Here is a 13320-nt window from a genome sequence, read left to right on the forward strand (position 1 = left end):
GCAAATGCCATTTGTATTTGCAATTGCCCAGTAGATTCTTCCTGACGTGGGTTCCAGTGGGAAGGGGCGGGGGTGGTCATGTTTGCTTCCCATGACTTCATGGATATAATGAGATCCCATGCCGGACTGCTTAGGACTTCTTTGGTTATGAGTGATAGAAACCCACCTCAAAATATTTGAAAGATAAAAAGGGGAAATTTATTGGCTCATGAAATCAAAGGAAGTCATGACTAAAGAGGCAATTATTTTCATCTTCATTTTCCACCAGAAGGAGGAGAGAGAGGGCCCCCGCTGTGGCAACAGAGCCGGGACCCAGGTTGTGTGATGGGTGTGTGAGACACCAGTCAGGAAGGACTCCTTTGGTTTTTATGGTGAGAAACCCAACTTGAACGAAAAGGGAGGGGTGGGTTCCCCATGAGGGCTCGCTTCCCCATGGCAGCGAGCTAGTCTCTGTGACTGCCCTACCATGCAGCACAGACCCCCAGGTCATGGGCTCACCCTGAAGACTGACACAGGCAAAATGTTCACAGGCAATTCTGGCGGGTCCCAGAGAACCTAAGTTCAGCTCCTCCTCTAAAAGAATGTCCAGTTCTCGTGGAGCCAGCCACAATAGGCAAGCGACAGCACTTTTTCAGAGTGAGTGGAGTCTAGGGTCTACGTTCCAGGATGTGAGTGGAATTGTAAGCAGGGGTGAATGCTGGTGTTTCAGCCTCTCGGTCTCATCCCTGTCTACGTTTATCTGTGTTTTTTACATGGGGGCTCCACCTAAGGTCTTGTTTTTTTATTTTTTTATTTTTTTTAAAGTCTCTACTGCTTAAAAAAATAAATTAAAAGAAAAGAAAACCACAAATTTAAACACAGGGAAACCTGTCTACCCCTCACCTTTCTTTCTAGAACAGGTCAGCCTCTCTGAATAGCTGTGCAGCCTAGAGATTCCAGGAATTTTAGAAACATTACCTGTTTATTTCACTGGACGTGACCCACACATCCTGCCCACGTGCCCACAGTAAGACCTGGGTAGGATAACTTCTTAGAAGCTTTGAAAAAACATGACTCCCTGCAGGAGGAAGCCTCTGCTATTGAGACAAGCTCATTGTCAGGGAGCTTTACATGGCATTTTTATGGTCCATTAAGTTGCCAAGTGCTGTAGCTGCTTTGTACTGTTCACCCTTGGGATATCTCCCCAAGTTGGGCTGGACATGGGGGACCCTGGGGAGGCCTGAGCCGGCTTGGCAAAAGACTCTGTCCTGCCTCTTCAGGGCTCCAGCTCCCTTGGCTTGCCCAGTGGGCACAGCAGAACCAATGTCCTGTCTTTCTTCTGCCAGCCTACCGATAAGGCCCTCCACCTGAATCTTCTGGTATCTTTTGGAGAGAAGGAACCTTTAGTTCCCATGTACTTATTCGCATTCTTGCAAGCGACAGGAGCCTAGTAGGGCCGATCAACATGCATGCTCAGGAAGGAGAGGAGAGGGATCGTGGTCTCCAAGAGGCCCGGGTGGAGAGTCGACATCCAGGTGTGATGGGGGCAGACAGGTGTGGGAGCGCACGTCTACCTCGTCAGAAAAGTGAAGATGCCTCGCCACGTGAAACGCCCCCAGCTCCCCTGCTTCCCAGTAAAGGCCACACGGTGCTGTTTATCCAGATCTTCTGCAATCTGGGGGACGCTTTACACACTAGGAGGAAGACTCTCTCGTATTTGTGTAATCCTCTCCCTCTGCAAAGCGCTGAAGTGTGAGCAGAAGATAACAGACATGTGAGACTGTTCGGCTTGGATGATTTCTATCAGGCTCAGGTCTGGGATTAGTAGATACAGGTCAAAGGTCACTGGAATATTAGGAAAATCTCCCTGAGGGGAAAGTGGGCACAGGGTTCCATGAAGTTGTACGTTTTTCCAGCTTCCCTGCCTTTCCCATCTTGGTGGTCCCTGCAGGTGTACCCGATGGTGGGGCTGGGCCAGGAGGTGGGGAAACCCCGCCTACTTTGGGGATTTGGGTCTTCTCAGACAAACCAAAAGCACTGGGAAGTAGGGGACTGGGCAGGGTCTCAGGCTGTTGGTTGGATGAGGGGCCAGAAGACCCCAGCACAGAGCCTAGTCCTCTACCCCTGGAGCTGCATGACCCTATGCGTTATGGCCCCAAAGGCCTGGAGTGGACAGGTGTGGGGTTAGTAGCACTCGCCCACCAGGGAGTATCAGATGGCCTTAGGACCACCCACGTCAGACAGGGCCCTGGAGAACCGCATGAAAGGAACAAGCTGCTACTGTGGAGGGAGCACATGGGGAGGCCCTGAGGCGAGCCTCGTGCTGTGGGCCTGCAGCTGGGATCATGCTGTGGGATCTGGTTGGGAGAGCCAGGAGCGTCCTCGTGTTCTAGGCCCACCATCACAAAGTATGCCAACCGGGGGACTCAAAGAACAGACATTGATTGTCCCCCAGTTCTGGAGCTAGAAGTCTGGGATGGAGGGGTCTGTAGGGCCAGTGTTCCTTCTGAAGACTCTGGAGAAGAATCCTTTCTTGCCTCTAGCTTCTTGTGGCCACCAGAAGTCCTTTGTGTCGTTTGGCTCAAGCTTGTGTTGGTCCAACACCGCCGGCGTCTTCCCATCGCCTTCTCCCTCTGTGTCTCCTGTTTCTCTATAGCCAAATTTCTTTCTTCTTCTAAGGACACCTAAGGCATTGGGTTTTCTCCACTGGATCATATGTGCAAAGACCCTATTTCCAAACAAGGTCATGTTCACAGCTCTGCAGGGTAGGACTCCAACTAATCTTATTGAGGCACAGAACTGTACCTATTCCAGGAGGTGAAGAGGACGACAGAGATGGCCCCAAACTAGACACTGGTCAGGAGCACCAGTGCTGGCCCTGAGAATGCTCTGGTCCTTCCCTGTCTGCCCACAGCGCCAAGCGCATCTCCACACGCTCCCATGACGCTTGCGTCATTGGCCAGCAGATGGAGGCGGTAACACACCTTCTCGTGAGCATCTCTCAAACTCCTTAGGACTCAGCCCAGGTTCTAGCTCCATGGCGAGGGCTTCTCTGACCCTTCTCCTAAGGAGGGTCCTCGTTCCTTCTTCGGCTGCCCAAGGCGTCTCTGTTCAGTGTCTCCGTGGCCCGTGGCATCCGTCAGCTTACTCCTTTGTGTTCCCTGACCTCCAGGGCTGGAGCTGGGTCTGTTTGTTCTGGTTTTCTCCCTCTGAGGCACCTGGCACAGGGGAGGCCTTTAGCGCTGGCTGCGTGAGAAAGGACCACGGATGGACGTACGGGTGGGTGGGTAGACAGATAGAGGCGGAGTAACAGGAGTCTCCCCTGACCATCCCCACCCCGTCTGGTGCATCCCCTTGCCAGCCTGCTCTGCTCCATAGCGTTTTCGTCAATTATCACAGCATCTGCTTATCTGACCGTTGTCTCTGCTTTCGCTAGAATGTGCGCTCTATACAAACAAGCATTTTGCCTATTTCTGTTTTACTACTGTATGTGCGGTGCCTAAAATGGCCATTTTTATAGGCCAAGGTGAATGGAAGAGCGGGTGGGTTGTGGGGGGGTGGGAGTGGGGAGCCTAGCGGGAACGTGTCACTGTGATCACAGAGTCAGTGGGTCGCAGAGCTGCCAGAGCAGAGCCATCTCTGTGCAGGCTCCTTGCTCGGTGAGCTCGTTGGCCCTCGCTCACGGCACTCTCCCTCCAGGGACAAGGCCCTTGCGCTCCCAGTGTGGGGCCTGCCGCTCTGCTGGGCTTGCCTTTACTGCCGTAGAAATACTGCCCCAGGGTTGTGAGGACCCGCCTCAGCCTGACCTGGGATGGGTGGACTTCACATAATGTGTTTCTGCAACTAGAGCCATCAGGGACTGGCCCGCAGAGCTGCGTCTTAACGTTGCTGACCCCCGAGTCGGGTGTGTGTGTGTGTGTGTGTGTATGTGTGTGTGTTGCACGTGTATTCAGCCAGTGCAGCATGCGGAAGGAGTATTACCTTCCCTCTGTCCCTGGAGAGGTTGGTTTATATAATCTACTTGTCTCCCAGGCCCATTTAGTGAGCAAAAGTGGTCAGAGGTTGGCGGGGGGGTAGGCTGCAGCCACGTCTCAGAGGGGCGGGAAGAAGGGTTCTGAGCAGAGAAGTGGATGAAGACCAGGCATCGCGGGGGGTGGTCCAGCATAGTGCTACGTGACGGAAGACTGAGGAGACCGGCCAGGCAGCTGGTAAACCAGGAGGCCGGTGCCCTCATTTATGGAGTTGGGGGCGCCCTCCCACCTGGACCGACGTTACCTGGACTGACATCCGTAGGGGCCTCTTTCAAAGCATGGAGTGGAAGAATTTGTTAAGCAAAGAATTACAGTGAAGGCCACTCTCTGCTCTTAGAGGGTAATCCCAACAAGGCTGATAAATTTCTCATTCTCCACTCGAGGGATAGATTCTAAAAAGCAGGGAGGGATCTCTGGTGTAAAGCCAAAGCCCCATCTCCCCTGGCCAGGCCTGGAGATACCAGTGCACGCTCCTTTCCGGATTCTCATTAGTCACACTGGTCGTTGGGTGCCTCTTGCCTAGGATGTGCTGCCGTTTGCCACCCTGGCTTATGTAAAATGTTTTAAGGCTGCTGCTTCCTGGAGAGTGATTGAGTGAGAAAGGAACACTTTCCATTGAGGCTGGATCTTCTTTCTTCTTTCTTTTAACACTTGGGGTCCCCTCTACCCATATACTGCCCCCAGATTTTCTTCCCACCTTTTTAAATTGAGACGTGATTCACGTTACCATGAAACTCACCCTTTGAAGGTATATGGTTAGTTGTTTTTTAGTATATTCACAAAGTCGTGCAACCATCTAATTCCAGAATATTTCCCTCACCCAAAAAGAAACCCAGTACTCATTATCAGTCACCCCCCGACTTCCTCCCTCTCCCCAGCCCCTGCCCACCACTCATCTGCTTTCTGTCTGCAGATGTGCCTATTCTGGACATTTTGTAAAGATGAGATTGTACAGTGCGTAGTCTTCAGTGACTAGCTTCTTTGCCGGAGCGCAATGATTCTAAGGTTCACCCACATCATCACATGTATCAGAACTTCCTTCCTTTTAGGGATACCTGGTGACTCCACTGGTTAAGCGGCCGACTCTTGGTTTCAGCTCAGGTTGTGATCTCAGGGTCATGGGATCAAACCCCACATCGGGCTCTATGCTCAGCAGGTCTCTGCTTGAGGATTCTCTCTCTCCGTTTCCCACCAGTCTCTCTCAATCTCTCTCTCTCTCTCTTTCTCAAATAAATAAATAAATCTTAAAAAAAAAAAAAAAAGGAACTCCTTCCATAGCCATATAATATTCCATTGTATGGACATACGACATTTTGCTTATCCAGCCGTCGGTTAGCGGACCCTCGGGGTGTTTCCAGTCACGGCTGTTGTGAGTGAATGATGTTGACGTGAACATTCGCGTGCAGAGTAAAGAACTTCTGCCAGCCCAGATCAGCAGGCAGCTAGGCTGATGGCAGGGGTGTGGCTGAGCACAGATTTCCTCTTTCTTCATCGGCTGGCCTCGTCTTTGCCCCTGTTGACACCATGTCACCCTCGTCTTAGAAGGAGCGCGGGCAGTATCCTGAGTTGTATGTGTCCCTTGGTGTCGACCACCCGTCTGAGAGGCAGAGTGGCTGATTGCAGAAGGCCCTCCAGGGAAGCCAGTGTGAATCGTGCGCCCCGTCTCCTGCAGGAGCCCCTGAAAGTCGTGTGCAATGCACTTACTCATTCGTTCACCCAGATGCCTACAGCCTGCGGCTCCAAGTGGTCTTGAGGGTGGGACCTGTCCTCCAGCACCCCAGCCTGGATTGCTCCTGGGGAGGGAGGGTCTCAGAAGTGCAAGACTTTGTCCTTTGTCACTTCTTTAGTTGATTTCTGGCCTCCCCGTGAGGTCTGCCAGCCTCGGGCCAAAGAAGGCGCAGGCCGAACTTCTGCCTTCCTTTCCCAATCCGCAGCTGGGTCACCAGCTCTCTGCTCATCCCTCTGCCTTCCCTAACCTGAGCTCCCCCATCGTCCGGCAAACCACCTCAGTCTCTGTGCCAGGACTGGGGGCGCCACGAGGAGAGGGACCAGTGCAGCCTGGCTGGTTTGGGCCCACCCGGCCCCGAGCTGAGTGTCAGGATGATGGGGAAGATAATGAAAGTGAGGGAGGCGGAGAAACCCCCGGAGAGACCTACGGAGGCTTGCTCCGTACCAGGCCCTAGGCTACGTTATTTTTACCCTCATCAGCTCAGCTAACCCTCACTGGGACCCGAGGAGGCTGATGCTCTTACGACAGATGTGCAAACCGAGAGCTGTCGAGGGGAGATTAGCTATCGAAGTCGCACCATCATCGAAAGGGAGAGCCAGGAGCTGGCTGCTCCCCGTACAGCTGCAGAGCCCATGCTTGGACTACTGTGACCTCGTCTACACGTGCACACATATATATTGATTTGAGAGGGAAGATAGATGGATGGACACTTCATTAGAAGCCCTGAGTGGCCGGCAGGTCCCCTGGGCCACACTGAGTTCGGGGAGAGCTAGGACTGCAACTGCATTGGAGTCCCGAGGGCAGCTGCCTCCTGCTATGGTGCGTGGAAGATGAGGACAGGGTGCAGGGCAGAGCCCCGGACTCTGAAGCTCAGACAAGGGCGGCCGCATATCCCAGGCTCGTGGAAGGCCCAGGGCTGCGGACAGCTCCGTCTGCCCTCCCCGAGGTGAGGTCCCAGTCCAGACCGCCAGCTTGAAAGGGAGCCTCAGCTTCCTTCCATTGTCTGCGTGGGGCACACCCAGTGTGTTCCTGCGGTGACCCGAGGCCCGGAGGGAGGGAAGGGGCCAGCCCAGAGCTGGGTCAGGATGGGAGAGGGGAAATGAGAGGGGAAGACGTGGTGTTTTTCCTTGTTTGTGTTTTGTATTAAAGAAAAGCAAATAATATCCTTTGAGAAAACCATTAAACAAAGCACATCCTAAGGCTGCAGAGGCCCATTGTGGCTGTCTGGAGCCCAGAGTTCATTCATGACTTTTCAGCCAGATTATTGGAGGCAAGGGACAGGGTAGGAGGCAGGGGGTGTTATGACAATGAATGTTGAAATGTGCATTCCCTCCCTGGACTCCGTAGGAGGTTAGGCCATGATGCATGCATAATGCTAGAGTCCCCTGTCCTCCTGAGCCTGTTGCCTGTTGTCCTCCTACTGCCCCACCCTGGGAAGCTCCTTGAGACTGGCCAGAGCTGTCAACATCCAGCCCACCTTGGTTGCTGGCCATGCCCTGAGAAGGCAGCCTGATGGGACCCTCCATGGTGGAGCCTGAAACTAGAGGGCTGGTACCATAGAGGATCTGGGCCTCAGTCTACCCATCTATAAAGTATGGATGGTTGGGCTAAAGGAACGCTCACTGACCGCTCTGCAGCACACTGGGCCCTGTCACTCCCTCTCACCCTGTGCATGTGAAGGGCCTCGTGGGCCACATGGGGGGTGACACTCCGGGTGTAGTCTGCATCAGACCTGTACACAGGTATCCCAGGCCCAAGTCAGCCTACCCCCTCCCCCCAACCCTCCAGGCCCAGGTCCCCTCCACCACCCCCCTGCCCACCCCGACCCCTACAGGTTGCCCATAATGTGATGCCAGTGCTCGCACCCATGTCCCACCATAACACACTTTCCTGCTGGGGGGAGGGCGATGGTTAAGAACAGAGCTGACCATCAGCCCAGCTTCTACAGATCATTCTGCCTGGGGCCTGGCATCGGCAGAATCAGCCCCCTGTTATAAGCAGAGGGTCCATCTCTCACCTTGACGTAGGTGTGTAGCTGTTGTACCGATGACAATGTACAAAAGACCATTCTTGGGATTTTCCCCAGTTTAAAGTTTAAGAGGGATGTATTGAAGTATTTCTTGTTTCTCCTAAACACTCCCCAGGAGTATGAGGAATAAGGGTCTTGGGGCGGATTTGGACGGGCCATCCTGGACCAGGGTGAGGCAGCCGGGGTCCTAGCACACTGCATCTCCATGACACTCAGGGTTTGCAAGGCGCTGCATCTCCTTGGTCCCCTCGACAGCCCAGAGAAGATCCTGACATCCCCAGTGTGTCAGGAAACATAGAGAAGTCATGAGCATTCAAAGAGTAACTTGTCCTTGGTCATGCGGCCATGAATCCGGGATCTGGCCCCAACAACGTCGCTAATTCTCCGCAAGACTTTGAGCGGGTTCATTCATCCCTCTGGCCCTGAGCGTTGTGATCTGGAATTTGCGTGACTGGATATAACACATTCTGAGGTCCCCTTTGTGTCCCTACTGTTCTTCAGTCCTGTAATTCCAGCATCATTGCCTGGTGGGAAATTGACTAACACAGTTTCCATTTTTCAGTCTGGATTTGGCGGTGAGAGTCTAGTCTTTCCAAACTCCTGATTTCCTTGATGACGTTATCATTCATAGTTACATTTAAGAAGGTCTTTGCTCTCTTTCACAAGTTACTCACCATCCCCCTTCTTCCCACACCACACAGGGTTACCACCCGATGCCCCACGAAGTGGAGATCGCCCACACGAAGAAGTTGTTCCGACGGAGGAGAAATGACCGGAGGTAGGAGAGACTCCGTCGAGAGCTTTGGGTTTTCTGTCCTTGGCCGGCTGTCTCTAGCTCCGTTGGTTCTGACCTGGGTCTTGCTTTTCCCGGGGACCTGCTGATACCCATGAGATGAAGCGATGGGGTCAGGTACCAGTTGGGAAGCGGGAGCCCCACTTCTCGGGGCTGGCCCAGGAAACAGATCCCTCCAGGAGGCCAGGGACAGGGTGCTGGTTCCACAGCTCAGGAAGAGAAAGGCTCTTTCCATTTGCAGCAAGGACAGCAGTCCTCAAGGGACTTGGTCCCAGCTGACGTGTGTTTTGAGACACGGCCTCCAGGAGGCTCCGAAGCTCACGATTCCAAGGGTATCTGTGTCTCCTGCTCTTCCCTAGTCACTGCAGGTCGTCGCTGGCTGTGCTCAGCTCTGTGGTAACAGGTGACCCGCAGATCAGCAGCCACGCACGCACCTGCTCTCCAGTGCCTGGAGGAGCTCACTTAAACCTGGGCAGAACCCAGGGTCTCCCCATGGTTCGGCGTGCTGGGTAATAGCAAGGGGCTGGAAAAAGTGCCCCGAGGCAGTTGGGGCTTGGAGTCCCAGGAAGACCTGCCTTTGTTCCCGGGGGGACTTTCTTGCATGGAAAAGTCTTCGTGGTAGATTTCAAGTGGAAAACACCAGGTACAGAGCGACGTTTGTAGTCTGTGGACATTCATAGTAAAGCAGGGTTAGAGTGTATTTTCTGTTTGGATATGCATCAATTACTTCTGGTTGGAAACATTTTTAAAAAAGGAAGGAAGGGAAAGAGCAGGAAAGAGAAAAAAGGCTTCTGCCCAGGGAATTAAAATGAGACGTGTGCCTCTATAGGGAATCTCTTCTTGGATCAAAGGGATGGCCTATGGTTTTACCTTTAACGAACAGAATATTCTTAGAGAACCAAGGTAACAGTCTAGGTGACATCCCTTCCTTGCAAAGTGGAGGTGCCTGCCCCCTTGAAATGAGGGCTGTGGCTGACTAGGGTCCCTGGGCCTCCCCTCCACACAGGGGCCCTGAAGAAGGCACGTTGGGTGCTGGCCACAGCTCAGGCCGCCTGGAGGACAGGTCCCCAGGACTCCTTGTCATCAGCTGGTGGACTTAGCGGGTGAGAGGCGCTCCCAGGAGACAGGAACCACACCACTAACTAGGAGGAAGGCCATCCTGGCTTAGGAATCAGAACCACTAGGCATGTTATGGAGCAGCAGGGAAAGGGGAAACTGAGCCAGGAGCACTGGACCAAGCCCTGGGCCAGGCTTGACCAGAATGATTGCTGTGTGGACCGCCTCAGTGCTGTGCTGCTTTGCCGAGGCTAATGCCTCATTTCTGGGCTCCTAGAGGAGGGAAGAAGTAGGGAGCACATCTCTAAAAGGGGAATGGGGCTCTCGGGCGACTGGGGAAGAGGGAGAGCAGAGGCTGGGTGTCCCTCCTCCCCTGCCCCCTACCCCGGTCCTGAGTCTGTGTCTGGAGGTACAGGGAGTCCCCGAGCTTTGAATGTACAGTCAGTCACCCCCTGACCCAGAAGCAGCGGCAGGCTGCTGCTCTCCAGGTCAGCTACACCTTGGCTCATGGACCTGGCCTCCTGTCTAAACGGGACCACCCCCCGCCACCCCCGGACAGTGGTGGGCCTCCGGAAAGCAGCCTCTGCCCCAGAAATATAGGAAGAGCGGTGTGACACGCACGCACGGGGAAGCTGACCTTCCGCCGGGCCACGCTCGTGTTAACAAATGCCCGGTTAGGTCAGCGCACCTCGCAGAGGATGTGGACCCGGGACAGGGTCCAAAGCGAGGCAATAAAGATGATTAAAGGGATGGAAAGTATGTCCCGGGAGGAGAGGCTAACGGGACGGGGCCAGGGAAGAGGAGGCTGCAGGGAAAGAACGGTCACGCCAATAAACTCATGAAAGATTTACACGGAGGCTAAGAGCAGCTGCGTCGCATTCAGAGGGACCCAAACCAGGGGCAGCTAGCTGGTAATGGAAGAAGATGGTGTTCAGCTAGACCCAAGATGGGCTCGGGGAAGAAACGTCTTGGTCGCTGAAGCTGGCCTGTGTGGTGCCTTGTAGCCTGGAGCAGGAAGTCTGCTTCATATCCCTGCTCCGGCGGGAGGCCAGGCTGGGTGTGCCCTTGCTGCTTTTCGTTCCGATTGTTGAAGTCAGAGACGCATGCCCTGGAATTAGACCCTGGATATGAATTCGGCCTCCCCCATTCACTAACTCTGTGACCTGGGCAACTTGCTGCATGCCCCTATTTCCTCTTCTGTAAAGTGGGTCTATGAAGTGGGAGGCTTGAACAATCAAATCCTTCTAAGGCCCCTAGAAACGGGCTTAGCGCCGGCCCGTTCTTGAGTCCAAGGTACACAGAAAGCATCGAAAGGTGAGGGGTGAGGAGATGGCTGCAGAGGGGCTGGGCTGTCCCCTGTGATCTCACTTAGGATCCCAGGGAGCTTTGCCCTGCATTCCCTCCAGGGTCCACCACCCAGGCAGACAAGACAGGAGGGCCCCTCTGCTCCCACACTCCAGGGGCTGCTCCCAGGGGCCCTGTGATTAAAGTTGAACTGTGAATGTCTTCTCCTTGTTTTGCAGAAAAAGTTTAAGCTCCTGAACAGTTCCTAGGTCGTTGTCCTGAAAAAGGTTCTGAAAACTTTTAAACAACTAGTAACCACTTCTTTCTTTTGGGAAATGACTCAAAGATATTTGCTGATTTCAGGCAAAACGATGCATTTCGTGATAGCAAAGTACTAACTGAGTATTTCAGGTACTCCTCAGAGAGCAGCGGCCTCGGGTGCTCTGTCCCCGGAGCCCTGCCGGCTAGAGGGGGCCCTACGGAGGTTCCCCTCCCGCCCCAATCTACCCACCCAGCAGGTGCAGAGGAGGGGGCTCCCAGAGGGCAGAGTCATGGCCATGCTGCTGACCCACTGCCTGTGTTGACCTTGAGTGAGTGCTCCCCCGCTGGGCCGAGACATTCTCTCCACCCCTTCCCACCCCGTTCCATTTTGCAGAGCGAGCAAACTGATGCAACGAACGGCCGGCAGTGTCTGTGTTCCCTGGGAAGCTGACTCTGGGTTGGAGAGGAGCGGGCAGGGCCCTTACTGAGGCACATCCTTTGGAGCAATAGCTGTAGACGGGAAGGGAAAGGAGCAGGGTAGGGCAGAGGGATAAGCTGGGCTACAGGGCAGTCTGGCCGGGGAGTTCTGACCCTACAGGGAGGTGACTTCAGAGCTGTCCCGTGATGGAGTGAAGGAGCAGGTCTTTATATCCCCACTGCCACAGTCTTATACCAGCAACTGTCATCACCCAAGGCAGTTTCCACAGGGGCTGAGAGCTGGGGGGGTGTCTGCCCCAGCACGTGCAGCAGCTGGTGCGGGGAGGAGTGCACAATTCCTGAAAGGGAGACTGGGTGGTCCCTTACAACAAACACCCCAGTGGGAGCAGTACTTAACTCTCCTCCTGGGATTGATGGAGTGGTGCTCCGTACTACATTCTGAGCTCTGGAGCAGAGCAGGGAAGTGCCAGGCTTGGTCCCTGCTCTCTGGGGCCAGAGGTGTAGCTTGCACAACCTCTCTGGCTCCTGAAGCCACCAGAACGTGGTGTGTGACTGTGCAGCATCTGAGCGTTCAGAGAAAGGAGCCAGCAGGGGATGGCTGAGGAAGGCTTCCTGGAGGAGGTGGGCTTTGTACTAACCATGAGAGAGGATTTGGAAGGGGGTTGGGAGGAGCGTGAAAGTTGCCATAGCTGGATAGGTGCGGGAACCAGGGATTCCTACCATCCCCCAGAAGTCACCCCCCAAATCTCCCTAGGCACAGCCCTAGAAGGGTAGAACTCGATACTGCCACCACCCCAGCTGAACTAAGTGGAAGGGAAAAGCCAGAGTTCCTGATTCCTAATGGGCCCCGGCCCAGGGTGATACAAGCCCCTGTCAACCCTCTGGAGCCCAGCCGCCTAACAGAGCAGGGCAGCGAACATAGGCACTACCGTTCCATCCCACACTGCCCTCGCAGCTGGGGACACAGGAGAGCCGTTCTCCAGATTAATCTGTTTCATTAAGTGAGGTCTCAGAACGGTTCATTGGCTGCATGTGCAAAGCAGATTTGGAAGAAGGAAAGAATGCTGTGGTCATCCAGCTAAGTGTCAGAAGGCCCTGCTGGGTGAGGAGCAGGAGAGCGAGCTGTCCCCACACTTCTGCACACCACCCGCTCCCTAGGTCCCCAGGTGGTGCGATCGGACCACATCCTGGACACTGCAGGATGATTGGAGCCTCCGGCCACTCTTGCTGCCTCTGTCCTATGAATGAACATGACTGTGGCTCGGTGCTCTCTAATTGTAGAACCAATTAAGAATCTCATCCCTCCTTCCCTTCCTCTGGCAGCAGGTGCCCAAACCCTCCCTGGGTGCCAGGCTCTTTCCCTAGGGGCAGAGTGTCAGCCATCAGATTTGATTTTGTAAGCTCTCTGTGACATCATCTGGGTCACTGATAAAAATGAACACGACATCTGGAATTAGGGGTGATGGATATGCAACTTGGTAAATAAACTAAAAATCCTGAATTATGTCATTTAAGAGGGTAGATTCTGTTGTATGATTTACATATCAATTAAAAATGTTTTAATGGGGGGCGCCTGGGTGGCTCAGTGGGTTAAGCCTCTGCCTTCGGCTCAGGTCATGATCTCAGGGTTCTGGGATCGAGCCCCACATCGGGCTCGCTGCTCATCGGGGAGCCTGCTTCCCTCTCTCTTCTCTGCCTGCCTCTCTGCCTACTTGTGAGC

At 54.1% G+C, this 13320-nt stretch overlaps 1 protein-coding gene across 2 annotated transcripts in view; it reads left to right on the forward strand.

Annotated features, from left to right (window-relative positions):
- Positions 1–13320, forward strand: part of LOC111142581 (cap binding complex dependent translation initiation factor) — a 210050-nt gene that overhangs the window by 71855 nt on the left and 124875 nt on the right. For both annotated transcript variants that reach the window (XM_022495869.1, XM_022495870.1), the window contains exon 6: positions 8470–8546. In XM_022495869.1, the coding sequence (XP_022351577.1) occupies positions 8470–8546 (77 nt within the window). The remainder of the gene's footprint in view (positions 1–8469; positions 8547–13320) is intronic.

Source organism: Enhydra lutris, unplaced genomic scaffold (assembly GCF_002288905.1).
Source record: "Enhydra lutris kenyoni isolate GAN:26980312 unplaced genomic scaffold, ASM228890v2 scaffoldscaffold8, whole genome shotgun sequence".
NCBI lineage: Eukaryota > Metazoa > Chordata > Mammalia > Carnivora > Mustelidae > Enhydra > Enhydra lutris.